Source organism: Macrobrachium nipponense, chromosome 22 (assembly GCF_015104395.2).
Source record: "Macrobrachium nipponense isolate FS-2020 chromosome 22, ASM1510439v2, whole genome shotgun sequence".
NCBI lineage: Eukaryota > Metazoa > Arthropoda > Malacostraca > Decapoda > Palaemonidae > Macrobrachium > Macrobrachium nipponense.
This window is the reverse complement of record NC_087213.1, coordinates 64,795,127-64,810,126: the sequence shown is the minus strand read 5'-3', so window position 1 is coordinate 64,810,126 and position 15,000 is coordinate 64,795,127. Positions and strand designations below refer to the sequence as shown.

At 37.3% G+C, this 15,000-nt stretch overlaps 1 protein-coding gene across 1 annotated transcript in view; it reads left to right on the top strand.

The window, feature by feature from the left end:
- Positions 1 to 9,101: 9,101 nt before the first annotated feature.
- The window catches only part of LOC135198307 (fibrous sheath CABYR-binding protein-like), a 9,306-nt gene continuing 3,407 nt past the window's right edge, over positions 9,102 to 15,000 (top strand). Inside the window, exon 1 of the mRNA XM_064225878.1 lies at positions 9,102 to 10,151. Within this exon, the coding sequence (XP_064081948.1) occupies positions 9,102 to 10,151 (1,050 nt within the window). The remainder of the gene's footprint in view (positions 10,152 to 15,000) is intronic.

Here is a 15,000-nt window from a genome sequence, read left to right as displayed (position 1 = left end):
AGAACCTTGAGTAACGCCTACATTGCACCGAATGAGGTGCACTGACGGCACTACCCCCTTACGGGGGGCCGAGAGAAGCAATAAACAATACATACATATTCAAATAATCGGAAATTTGATAAGACAACCACGAACTTATTTCAGTCTTTTAAGAATCCCTGTAAATTCGTCGTTCCGTTTCCCTGTGAAGATGGAAATGCCTTTTCATTTTATTTTCCTGCCCATAAGGAAACTTTTCAGCCTTTAACTCCTCATTTATTTCCCCTCTCATCGAGAGCAGAGAGCTCTTGGAGTCTACTACCTTGGTCTTTCCAAATATGTATAATTATATTCTTATCAGTTGTGCCTCAAGTAAAGGGTCGTGTAGACCGAAAGATCTCGGCATTTCTCGTCTTTTCAATTTTCCTCCGTGGCTTTTCCTTTATTTACACATAGCATCACGTTTTATATATTACGTGATCAAGTAATGTATATATTCATATTAATACAAAATATCAATGTGTTTACTTATGTCCCTGTTCATGTTGCTTGAATGTTCTGGTCAAAGTATTATGATTCTCGACATGATTCATCGAACAATTTACATTAGCTCTTCCTGAATACGGAAATAAAAAAAAAAATTCAAGAGCTGGATATAGATTCAACGCCTGATGACAAATTCAATAATTCAATCGGGGCAAATGAGTCTTCTTGAAAATGAATGTTGGGCATAGTGGGCATAGTTAACGTTTCTGAGAAAGATCTGCCAACTGTCTTTGCTTCTCTGTGGCAGCTTTCAGATTTTCTCTTTTCCTCAAAACAGAAAGTTATGATTTCGAGGAACGCCTAGATGAATAAATCAGTCCGTTTCGTAGTCGACTACGACTACAACAACAACACCAACAACAAAAAACACTTGTTTTCGACGAAATGTTCAACAGAAACTCCGTCACTTTCTATGATGTTTGCACTGATTTCTCATTTCATCTAATTTTTCGGCCGCAATTTATTATACGTATCAGAAAAAAAGAAAAAATAAAGAGTTCTAAAGAAATACGAATCCCCGGTCCTAAACTCATAACACTTTAGCAAAAAACAACCGTTTAAATAGTGACCTACTACTGACCCAAGGCTCATCCCAACGAATATTTGAAAACCTTACAACGTTTTCCACCTTTGAAAATAGGTCTGCATACTTGGCAGAAAGCGAAAATAACGTAATTATGAAAGTATTTGTAGATTATTTATAATGAACAATAAACGTCTTCACTCCCTGTTTCCTACCATTTGTTAATCCACTTTCCACTGATATTATCGACATACAAAAGGAAATCAACGGAGTAATTCACATTCGCCACTGGGATTCTAACTACCACTGGTTAGGAAACTGAGGTCTGAGTCGACCTGCAACACCACCTGAAATATTTTTATATATATATATATATTATATATATATATATATATATATATGTTGTAACTAATAAGGAAAATGATGTTTTAAGTCTAACGGGCGGTTAAAATGACGATGGTCTTAACTGTAGAATTTAATGTTAATTTAAGTTAAATGATTCTATTTTTGTTATAGAAAATATTTAACTTAAATACTTACAATTAAATAAAATAATAAAAGGATAATTGATTTTATTTACATTAAAATAATAAAATAGATAATTGATTTTTATTTACCAAAAAATAAAAATAAAATAAAAAAAATACAAATCATTGTTGTTAAAATTATTATGGTCGCAATATTAAATAATAATGATATTAAATAATAATAATACTAAATCAATTCTGAAAAATACAATTTTAGGCAGTTTTTTAATATGTCAACCACACACACAAAAATTCTTGACTAAACCTTATTATATTTTATTTTTAAAGAAACTAAATAAACATGGAATACTATTGTATTTTTAAGCAACTCCTGATGAAGAAAATCATGGGGGTGGGATATTTTTTTTTATTTCTTAATATTTTAATCGCAAGAATAAAGAAAATGCATAAAGAATAATATAATAAAACAGATTAAAACCATTTAAACCGGTTTCATTTCACTTTTCTACAATGATTTTTATTTATTTTGTTTGAACAATTATATTTTTATTTGTTTGATAATAAGTTATCTTTTTCAAAACTCAAAAGAGGTACATAAGAATGAGTGCATGCACATGTTCCCATTTAAAGGCCATGAGCGTTTCATGGGCACTATATGTATTCCTTCCTGGTAACCTCGTAATCAGAGAACGAGAACTTATTTATTGGTGCCATGAGAGGGCCATTATACTCATGCCCCCCCCCTCTATGGCCTGCAACCACTTCCTTAGATATGACGTGACCTAGATATGTGATCTGCTTTTGCAAGAACGAGCACTTGGCTAGCTTGATTTTCCGCTAATCTAAGCCTTAAGTAGGGATAACAAGGGCCTGTTGAGTCAATGCAATCTCAGACTCGGTGACCTTGGGTGCTATTCCCTCTCGTGTCTTCCACTCTGGGTATATTTTTTTTTCTCTCTCTCTCTCGCTCTCAAATAATATATTTTTATTATTTGGTTCATATTTATTATAATAAAAATGGTACATTGATGTAGGCTTAATGTTATTTACAGATAACACCAAACTAGGTGTAAATAAAATTGAATAAATAATAAAATATAGTTGCCAGACACACACATATATATATTATGGTTCTATTGTTATCCTTAAAAAGATGTTTGCATTTCTAGCTATAATGACATCTTTTAATGCATTTTCTTTTATACTGATATGTTTCTTTCCTAAAAAATAAATTAAGCAAGAAAATAGAATTTCAAAGGGTTGAAAACCTTCTATTTATATATTTATGGGAATAAGGTCGTATGATAATTTTTTTAATATTATTGTTTTCAACTACAAATATTATAATCACAATGTGTAAAATAGAATGCGATGTTATACTCTGCTTATTTATTTATGATAAAAATGGAAATGAAAACCTAACAACGGTATATTTGCAAAACCAGAAGACAAAAAGCTAGTTAGGAGAACCTAATTCTAAGAGAGAAAGTATAGTAACAAATGCATTCACAAGAGTACATTTACACATTATGCAACACAGTGCAATAGCAATTTTGGAATCTGCGTTCGTCGATTTCAGCGATGCTTTAATTTCAAATCACGCGAGCAAGAACAGGTGGTGTTGGAGGCGGGGTTTTATGATGTAAGTAAACCATGCAGAACACAGATAAGAAACAGTATTGCCACAATGCCTCAATTTTTTAAATGAGATGATAATACGCTTGCGCAACTTTTGGTCAGTTTCCGCGGTTTTTTTCTTTGCATGACGGCGGCCGTGAAATTTACTTTTTTATGTGATTTATTGATATAATTACATAATAATGGCGAATGAAAGAAGTGGTAGTGATTGGTCACTTAGTGACAATGATTTTGACATAAGTCAGGGTTCTGAAAGTGATAGCGTAAGTGAGGAATATGATGTTGAAAGTGATAGTGATACTGATATCGGTGATTATGATCATGCATTCGTCTGGACACGAGCCTACCCGCCGGAAGACATTAGTTCCGGCACGAAATTAGTTTTTACAGAAAGACATACAGGACCAATTAGTGTGCCTCCAAGAAATTCCCAGCCCATTCAATACCTTTATATGTTCCTGACTGACAATGTCATTGATAATATTGTAAAACAAACGAACAAATATGCAGCTGACGTACTTGCAACCAAAACTGAATGGATTGCTTCTCACAAGCGCAGCCGATTTCGTCGCTGGAACCCTGTGACTGAGGACAAAATAAAAAAATATTTAGGATTGAATTTGTTGATGGGACTTATTCGTGTAAAGGATGAAAGAGAGTATTGGTCTACCTGTCGGGAAACCCGTATACCTTTTTTTCCAGAGACAATGTCACGTGATGATTTTCTCCTTATTAGTAGATTTTTCCATGTTAGTGACAGTTCAAAAGTAAAACCTCGAGGTGATCCAAACTTTGATCCATGGCATAAAATACGCCCATTTTTGGATTCTTGTAATGAATTATTCAAGAAACACTACAAGCCAAAGGAGACCGTGACAGGTTACGTATTTTCGTGCACAGGCGCGTTACGTAACTCTCGTCATTTTCAACCTATAATTTTGAAAAGTATGGCCTCTAAGAGACCCCTTTCGCCCGGTAATCCCAGGGAGGACCCGCCCTTGGAGGACGAGCAAGGCTTCGCCACCGTAAGAAAGAAGAAGAAGAAGAAACAGAAGAAGATTGTACCGATCTCGACAGACAACAACCAGCTCCCTACGACATCGGCACCGAATACGGCGAGTTTTACAGAATTTCCGGCACTTCCCAAGTTCAAAGCTGTTGTTATCGAGGGCCAGACTTCTTATGCTGCAGTCAGGGCCCTTGAGAAAAAATATCCTGCTGCAAACCTCACAGCTAGACCAAATTTAAGGGGGGAGTTTATAATTACTCCCAAGGACCAGAAAGCTGTTGAACTACTCAAGAAGGACAACCTATGCCTGCTACTTGATCCTGCTACAAAAATTAACAAGGGGATGATTTTGTAAAGTCCCCAAATACATCCACGATCGATAGAGTTCTCGAGGTTCCCAACATCATTAAGCCAAGAGATGTACTGCAAAGATGGACAGGAGACTCTCAAGATCGAAGCTACTTTCAAGGGCCAAATTCCGGCCAGGGTCAGCCTTGGAATTCTAGGCACATATGAGACCGAAGCCTTCGTACCAGAGCCTCTGAGATGCTTCAAGTGTCAGAGGTTTGGACATCACAAGAACGAGTGTAAAGCAGAACACATCTGTGGAGTGTGTAGTGCAAAGCATGAAATAGAAGTGTGCTTGAAAAAGTACAAGGAAAAGGGCCACACAGTTGCCCGATCCCTGACTGCAGCCAGCCAACATCATGCTTGGTTTAAGGGATGCCCAGTCAGACTGCAGAGGATTTGGAAGGCGAAGGGCATCCCTCCTCCACCTGCAAGACCTTGGCTACCATCACCGACCAGGAAACCTCCCAGCAACCCCAGGTTCGATCTAGAACGAACCTACCTCCTGTACCACAAACCACCCAACCTTCCTCCCAACCTCCTCAATCCCGGCACTACATCCCCACCCCCTCATCCTCTTCGTATCGCCAAACTCCCGCCCCGCCTCTAACCTCCTCCCCCGTACTCCCCCAAACCCACATCATGGTTACCCCCCTTTCCTCTGCATCGCCGAAGACGTCGATTCCTGCTCGTGCCGAAGTAGGAACCCAGACAGAAGACGCAGTTGAAGAAGAAATGCAGACCGAGACACCGACTGTAGCTCCTGTTTTGTATAAAGAAGCAGGAACACAAACAGAGGAGTTTGTAGCTAAGCAAAACAGCGAAACTCAGACCTGCAAACAAGAAAATAGAACTGCAAACGTCGGTAACGAATACTTCCTCGTAGGAGAATATCAAATCAGAAGTTCCTGCTGACCTACGAGGAGTTTGAGGCATTTTTAAATAGAGCTATCTTCAATAACGACAGTGACAGTGGTCATCAGCTGTTCTCTGAGCTCGTCCACGCTCTGTTGGACCTAGAGATCAGTCTCCCAGATGACCTCCTGTTAGAAGATTTTAGATACAGATCTCAAACATAAAGATCGCCGCTACATGAAAAGTGCTGTTTATAGCATTAACTGCTTTTTCTTTTACTAAACAATCCTCCTTTCCCCTCCGTTTTTCGGCCGCCTCACGTCTAACGACCGAATATTTCAACTGTCACTCTAACTACCGCTTAAGCTGTCGCTTATTTTTGTTATCCTGTTTCTAAAACTGATAATATTTCGTTTTTCCTTCGTCGGTTCCCTATTGCTAAACGATCGACGCTCTCTTGCCTTTTTTTTTTTTTCGTAAAGTGAAATATGGTACTTGAACTCCATAGAGTTGCGCTTTTTTTTTTTTTCCGTTTTCTACGACTATAAATTTTTCTTTATTTCATACTGGCTATCTCTGACTTTGCTACTATCGATCTTTATCTTCTCTAATGGGTATGCCTTAGGGTTTAAAGGGGTTTGTAACCTTGCCTATTCACTTTTCCTTTCACCTTTGAAATCCATACCATTCCACCTGCACATTCCATAGAAATCATAACTAAAAAGATCGCCTCATATCCTTAAATCACCAATGCATCTAAAAAATAATTCAAATGACCTACGGGTCTGCTACATTAGCTAAAGCCCGTGCTGGCATAAAGCCAGCTTAATACTCCAACAACAACAACAAGGAGACCGTGTCTATTGATGAAAGTATGATTGGCATGCGAAACAGATTTGCGTATATTCAGTATATGCCAAATAAACGCCACAGTAGGTACGGAATAAAGAAATTTGAGCTATGTGAAGCAGATACTGGTTATGTTTTTCATATTGACTTGTACTCAGGCAGGGATTTCTATGCTTCCGGTTCAGAAAAGGGATTGTCTCATACAGTTGTTATGAGTATCATGGAAAAGAGTCGGCTCTTGAATAAAGGTTATCATTTGGTGACGGACAATTTTTATACAAAGGTGCCATTAAGCCGAAGCATTGCTTGAGAACAAAACATCACTGACAGGCACTATTCGTATAAACTCGAAGGGACTGCCACAAATCTTGAAGAAAGAAAAAATGAAAGTTGGAGAGCCTTTATATGTGAGAAAAGGTCAGCTTCTTACGTGTGGGTTCAAAGAAAAAAGCTACTCGGAAGCCTGTGTATCTGCTGTCCTCCTATGCTCTTGCAAAAAGAAAACATAACTTTGCAAAAAAAGACACGGGGAAGGGTGGTAAAGCCAAAAGTGATAAGTGACTACAACATCGGTATGGGAAGAGTAGATCTCAGTGACAAAAAGCTATACCAGTATGCGCGCAAAGACCCATCAAGACGGTACTGGAAAAAAATCTTCTCCAACTTGCTGGATACCGCTGTTTTGTATGCATATATAATGTATCAGCAAAATACTGATAAGCCAGTGAAAAGAAGCGAATTCCTTAGTTTGATTGTTGCATGCTTGTGCTGCAACGAAGAAAGATTTTATCCTCTCATTCCAGCATCTCCATCTACTAGCCGCTCACTCTCAGGTGCGACATCTCCTGCTTCTGGTGGTAGCCGTCAATCAAGCCTTTCACCTGGTCGTCGTACCGTATCAGTGCTTGGTCCAGAGCATAAATATGCAAGATTGGATGGCACAAAACTGAGACTATGTGCAGTTTGCCCAAACAAAGCGTTCAAAGCACTGGTGCCCAGGATGCAATGTTGGCATTCACGAGGGATGCTGGCACCAGCTGCAGCATACTTCCGTGCCAAGGGGGTGTCCAAAACGGAAGTCTGAAGATGAGGTAGAGGATGTGAAAAAAATGTACATATGTGGTATATATGTAAATAAGGTTAGTAAAAGTTCTATATACTTTCATTAGGGCACTTAGTAATGGAAATGTTGATAGTGCTGTAACAGCTAATTGCAAGAGGACGATTCTCTTTTGAAACTCGGTGTGAGATGGTTTCGTTAAATGTCTAATACCTGTTGAGCTACTAGTTATATAGCCTGAATTTTTTTTCTCCAACTTCTAAGATAAATTTAGCTCTTGTTCATTTATGAAATGATGAAAAAGCATGACCTGTATAAGTGTTTGGGCGACAGAAAGTTGAAAATGAAAAAGGATAAAAAAAATTTCCTTTACATTTCACAATATATATATGTTCTCTTTGCAAAAAAAAATATATTTTTTTATTGCCGTATAATCGCCATTTTCTGGCGATTCCAATGGTATATAAAACATTACTATTCTTATGAAAATAATCTGATAAGGAAATTTCCGAAGAGAAAAAAAAATGAGTGAAATAGGCGTCGCATTTTAGCAGCATACGCGCCGCCGCTCGTGGTTAAAAAAATAACTTTCGATAGTGAGAGAGAGAGAAATAAAGTGAGAAAGAGAGAATAGCACTTAAGTCAAGAATAATAATAATAAAAATTATTATTATTATTATTATTATTATTATTATTATTATTATTAATTAATGAAAATCCATCTGAATGCTTGACTTAAGATTGATACTCAGTGACCTTTAGTGCTATTCTCTCTCTCTCACTTTATCCTGTACAAAATAATAATGATATGGATACTGAAGCAATTGTCAAAAATATAATATCTAAAAAAAAAAGAAAATCTTGTTATCAATAAATATTCTTTTACTAATATTTTATTTAAGCCTATTTTTTCCACTGATATTTGGCAGGATCATTTATTTATTTATTTATTTATTTATTTATTTATTTATTTATTTATTTACTTATATAAAATTGATATTCAATTACTTTACTCTAAAAAATGTAATGTATGAGCAATAGTCACTTTATGAGTAAAACCAATAATATTAATAAAATGAATTATAGGATTTATGTAATTTTGTATAAATCTTAAGTCAAGCATTCAGATGGTTTTTTATTCCCAATATATTAATAATAATAATAATAATAAAATTAAAATATCAACCAAACAAAACAAATAAAAGAACCAAGTCCTCTGGGTTGCTCTAGGGTCAAGAGAACTGGGTCAATGAGGTTTGATTCTTCCTTCCTACTTTACAGAGCTGGGTCAATGAGGTTTGATTCTTTCTTCCTGCTAGACTTTTTTTTTGATGCACACACTTTGCAGACATAGTTTGGTATATATATATGAACCCCTTTGAAGAGTCTTTACCAAGATACGGTCATACCTTTGCCAGATACAATGGAAAATTTTCCCTAATGGAAATGTGTTCTGAACGAAAACTATCGATGCATGATAGTTTTATATTAGATTTTCCACCAATAATGCATCAAATGGACCCTCATACTTACATAAATTCAATAGGTGATATAAATACAGACAGGAAACTAAATTTTTCAGAGAACACTGCAAACACTGTGCAAACGCTTCCGACATTTCTATTGACAAGGAACGATGCGAGACCGGTTGAAATAGGGCAAGCACAACCATTTCCAGGCAAGCTGGAATCGTTTCTGGAAATTGAAAACTTTCCATTAGATTTTACCCTAATGGAAATGTTCCAGACCGATAGCTTCAACACTGTGCAAACGCTTCCGACATTGACAGGGAACGATACGTGCCCGATGGAAATAGGGCAAGCACAACCATTTCCAGGCAAGGTGGAACAATCCATGGAAAATCCGACCTTGCCAGAGAACACTCCGAGATCGATGGAAATAGGGCAAGCACAACCATTTCCAGGCAAGGTGGAACAATCCATGGAAAATCCTACCTTGCCAGAGAACACTCCGAGTTCGATGGAAATAGGGCAAGCACAACCATTTCCAGGCAAGGTGGAACAATCCCTGGAAAATCCGGCATTGGTAGGTAACACTCCGAGACCGGCGGAAATAGGCCAAGAACAACCATTTCCAGTGGAAATAGGGCAAGCACAACCATTTCCAGGCAAGCTGGAATTGTTTCTGGAAATGGAAAACTTTCCATTAGATTTTACCCGTTTGGAAATGTTCCAGACCGATAGCTTCAACACTGTGCAAACGCTTCCGACATTGACAGGGAACGATACGTGCCCGATGGAAATAGGGCAAACACAACCATTTCCAGACAAGGTGGAACAATCCATGGAAAATCCAACCTTGCCAGAGAACACTCCGAGATCGATGGAAATAGGGCAAGCACAACCATTTCCAGGCAAGGTGGAACAATCCCTGGAAAATCCGGCATTGGTAGGTAACACTCCGAGACCGGCGGAAATAGGCCAAGAACAACCATTTCCAGTGGAAATAGGGCAAGCACAACCATTTCCAGGCAAGGTGGAACAATCCATGGAAAATCCGACCTTGCCAGAGAACACTCCGAGATCGATGGAAATAGGGCAAGCACAACCATTTCCAGGCAAGGTGGAACAATCCATGGAAAATCCGACCTTGCCAGAGAACACTCCGAGATCGGCGGAAATAGGCCAAGCACAACCATTTCCAGGCAAGGTGGAACAATCCCTGGAAAACCCAACTTGGACAGAGAACACTCCGGGATCGACGGAAATAGACCAAGCACAACCATTTCCAGGCAAGGTGGAACAATCCCTGGAAAATCCGACCTTGCCAGAGAACACTCAGAGACCGATTGAAATAGACCAAGAACCATTCCTGGAAAAGAATGCCTTGAGGCCAGTAAAAAAAAGGTTCAGTAAAATATTAACCTCAAAAAAAAGACAATATTTATGTAAAACTGTTGATATGGGTAAACATCAGAAACGAAAAGATATAAAAATGAAAATAAAATTATCAAAAAATGTCATGGAGTTACGGGGTAACAACAACATTAGAACATATGATACCTTTTTTGATAATACTAAAGATAATTACAATATCATTAAAGTTAATGATATTTTTAATAATGAAAAATGTGACACTATTATAATATTTAAATTTATAAAACAATCTATTGTAAATAAATCATGCCCGATAGTGTCGTGTGCAGATAAATATTTTAACAATACATCAAAAGTTTTTGTAATTATCGAATTCAGTTTGAATTTCATATATTCTTCATATTATAGGTCTGATTTTGCTGGTGAAAATAATAAATTGAGGGATATTCTATTAAAAGAAAATTGTATTCCCATTCATATTGACATAAATAAATTCTCTCCTATGAGTGATATTTTAAATTGTATGTTTTTTATATATAATTACATGGATTACATGGGAGTGAATAAACAAACTGATTATTTAATAACTAAAGATTTTCAGGGAAAAAAAATTGAATTTGCAATTGAATCTGTCCTTAAATACAAGAAAAAACAAAAAACAAAATGTCTGTGGAGTGATTACTGTAATAAAATTCTTAAAAAGCTTTAATTGTGATCAATATTATATTTTTTTTTTCATCAATAAAAAATAAAATACAGAAACCATTTTCAATTATACCAAGATTGTTTTGGAAGTCTCAAAAGATAAGCAATATATATACATTATGAAAATATAAATGTTTTGTGGAATTCATGAAATTTTGTATATATTATTTCACTTAATTGCAAGCATTTAACACGTTGATTGCAATGTGCTCCATATATAGTTCACATGGGACTCTCTGAATGAGCAATGTGTACCCTATGTGGCACTACATATGCTAAGAATTATATATTTTTTTCAGGTATCCAAAACTTAATCAAAATGGGTTTTTTTTACCAAAATAGTATTGTAATATATTGGAAATTAATTAAAATAAAATAGAACATTAACTAAACACTTTATTTATTATTGGAAATAATCTTCATATGCTGGCAAAAGGGGCATATTTTTTTATTCTTTCTTTCTTTCAGTAAAAAATAAGAAAACATTATCATTACATCAATAAAATCCTATCCCTTTAACCTTTGTCTGCTTTCCATAAAATGAAGATGTATTCACCATTCTGTAGAGAAATAAACGTATACAGATGGACGAAATATGAATAAGAAATGAAGAAGACCTAAATAATTTACTGGTACATAAATACTTTTATTTATGCAAAATACAAATTTGATATTACCAAAATACCAGCCTATATATAAATAATAAATAATATATATAATAAATAAATAATATATCTTATTTATATATATTATTTAATTTTTATCATAATCTTTTTTTTTTCATTTAAAAATGTTTATAAAAAAGTAGAATACTAAATGGTAGGTATAGGTTTTGAATGTGGAATATCACTGAAGTGTAAGTCTCTGCCCCTCTCCCTTATACTACTTTTTTTGATCTGTCTTATTTATACATTCTCCCTCTCATGCATTCAAATATAATAATGATTAAATTGAAAGTAACCCTTCATATATATAGCAAGTAGATTCAATAGTAATATAATATAATAATAATAATAATAATAATAATAATAATAATAATAATAATAATAATAATAATAATAATAATAATAATAATAATAATAATAATGTGTGGCGCCGTGGAGGAGTGGGTTAGGTCGTCAATAGACTTAAGTCAAGTTAAGCAACATTGGCTCTGGTCAGTCGTTGGATGGGTGACCGCTCTCTCGGCGTTGATTCCTTGGGAAAGGATCTTTCCATAATTTCCTCAGTCTACTCAGCTGTAAATGAGTACCTATCCCTGATGGGGTAGGGTCCAGCTATGGGTTAAATAGCAAAACTCAGCAATGATGGAAAGAAATGAAGGATTAAACGACAACGACGTAAATGGAACCTCTGGCAACAGAGGAGCTTCGTCCGGCAACCAGGTAATCAACCCAATTGAAGGGGAAGACGGTCAGGTACTTGGAGGTCGTCATCCAGCAATGATCACCACAACGACAATAATACAAACATCCTGAGATTCGGAGCGACAGAGGCAAAAAGGAAAGAAATGGGAAAGGAAGAAGAAAATAAAGGAATAAATATGGAGATGCTACAATCAGAACAGCAAACCCGACGGAGAGAGGGAGTATAGAAAGAAGATTGGGTTCAAAACAGTGTATGGTGTATATGGAGGAATAAAACACCCCCCAAAACCAGCGCCAGAGGCTGGCAGACCAACGTAAAGGAGAACTATAAAAGAAAAGAAAAAACTGGCTCTGCCCAACAGAAAGAAGGAAGAACTGGAAAGGAAATGGTCAACGAACCCAAACGAATTACACGAATACGAAACTGAGAGACGATGCCACAAGAAGGACGACAGGGAGGATGGGTAGGTTATCAAACAACGACACCACGAAGAAACACCGACGAAGTAACATGAGAGGTACGGAATGGGTTAGAAAAGCTTAGGACAATGGATGGAGCCAGATACAAGAAGGAGAACAAAGATCCCCTCCATGAAAGCCTACAACACCAAGAAATTAAGGGAGAAAACAAGTGAGGTCAATGAAATAATGGGCCTAAAATACACACCACCAGTATCACAGAAACAAATAACTTGACATATGCAGGAGCAAGATTAGTAGCAGAACTGATGGGGATGCGAACACCAACACCACCGTCACAACCAACCCAACAGAAACCAAAACAGCAACCTCCTTGGAAAAGGCGCCTGGAAAAGCAAATCATGGTGATGAGATCTGACTTGAGTAAACTGAAAGAGATGGCAGAAAAAAGGCTAAGAAGCAAGAAAACCAGGGAGGAAACTCAACGAGAAATACAAAGTACAAGAGAGGGGACTAAACAACACAATAGAAGATGTAAAACAGAGGCTTAAGGCCAAAGCACACAAGATCCAACGGTACATGAACAGGAATAAGTGATACCAACAGAACAAACTATTCGGAACCAACCAGAAAAGACTATACAGCCAACTAAGAGGGGAAGACCAACCACCCAGAAATTCCTGAAGCCGAACCAAGTAAGAGACTCTGGGAAAACATATGGAGCAATCCGGTATCACACAACAAACATGCAACATGGCTCCAGGAAGTCAAGGAAGAAGAAACAGGGAGAATAAAACAAAGATTCACGGAGATCACGACAGACACAGTCAGACACCAACTAAAGAAAATACCAAACTGGTAAAACCCCAGGTCCCGATGAAGTCCATGGATACTGGCTCAAAACTTCAAGGCCCTACACCCACGAATAGCAGAACAACTCCAGCATTGTATCTCAAATCACCAAGCACCCAAATGGATGACCACAGGAAGAACATCCTTAGTACAAAAAGACAAGAGTAAGGGAAATATAGCCAGTAACTACAGGCCTATCACTTGCCTACCAATAATGTGGAAGTTACTAACAGGTATCATCAGTGAAAGGCTATACAACTACCTAGAGGAGACAAACACCATCCCCTACCAACAGAAAGGCTGCAGAAGGAAGTGTAGGGGCACAAAAGACCAGCTCCTGATAGACAAAATGGTAATGAAGAACAGTAGGAGAAGGAAAACCAACCTAAGCATGGCATGGATAGACTATAAGAAAGCCTTCGACATGATACCACACACATGGCTAATAGAATCCTGAAAATATATGGGGCAGAGGAAAATACCATCAGCTTCCTCAAAAATACAATGTGCAACTGGAATACAATACTTACAAGCTCTGGAATAAGACTAGCAGAGGTTAATATCAGGAGAGGGATCTTCCAGGGCGACTCACTGTCCCCACTACTCTTCGTAGTAGCCATGATTCCCATGACAAAAGTACTACAGAAGATGGATGCCGGGTACCAACTCAAGAAAAGAGGCAACAAAATCAACCATCTGATGTTCATGGACGACATCAAGCTGTATGGTAAGAGCATCAAGGAAATAGATACCCTAATCCAGACTGTAAGGATTGTATCTGGGGACATCAGAATGGAGTTTGGAATAGAAAAATGCGCCTTAGTCAACATACAAAAAGGCAAAGTAACGAGAACTGAAGGGATAAAGCTACCAGATGGGAGCAACATCAAACACATAGATGAGACAGGATACAAATACCTGGGAATAATGGAAGGAGGAGATATAAAACACCAAGAGATGAAGGACACAATCAGGAAAGAATATATGCAGAGACTCAAGGCGATACTCAAGTCAAAACTCAACGCCGGAAATATGATAAAAGCCATAAACACATGGGCAGTGCCAGTAATCAGATACAGCGCAGGAATAGTGGAATGGACGAAGGCAGAACTCCGCAGCATAGATCAGAAAACCAGGAAACAAATGACAATACACAAGGCACTACACCCAAGAGCAAATACGGACAGACTATACATAACACGAAAGGAAGGAGGGAGAGGACTACTAAGTATAGAGGACTGCGTCAACATTGAAAACAGAGCACTGGGGCAATATCTGAAAACCAGTGAAGACGAGTGGCTAAAGAGTGCATGGGAAGAAGGACTAATAAAAGTAGACGAAGACCCAGAAATATACAGAGACAGGAGAAAGACAGAAAGAACAGAGGACTGGCACAACAAGCCAATGCACGGACAATACATGAGACAGACTAAAGAACTAGCCAGCGATGACAATTGGCAATGGCTACAGAGGGGAGAGCTAAAGAAGGAAACTGAAGGAATGATAACAGCGGCACAAGATCAG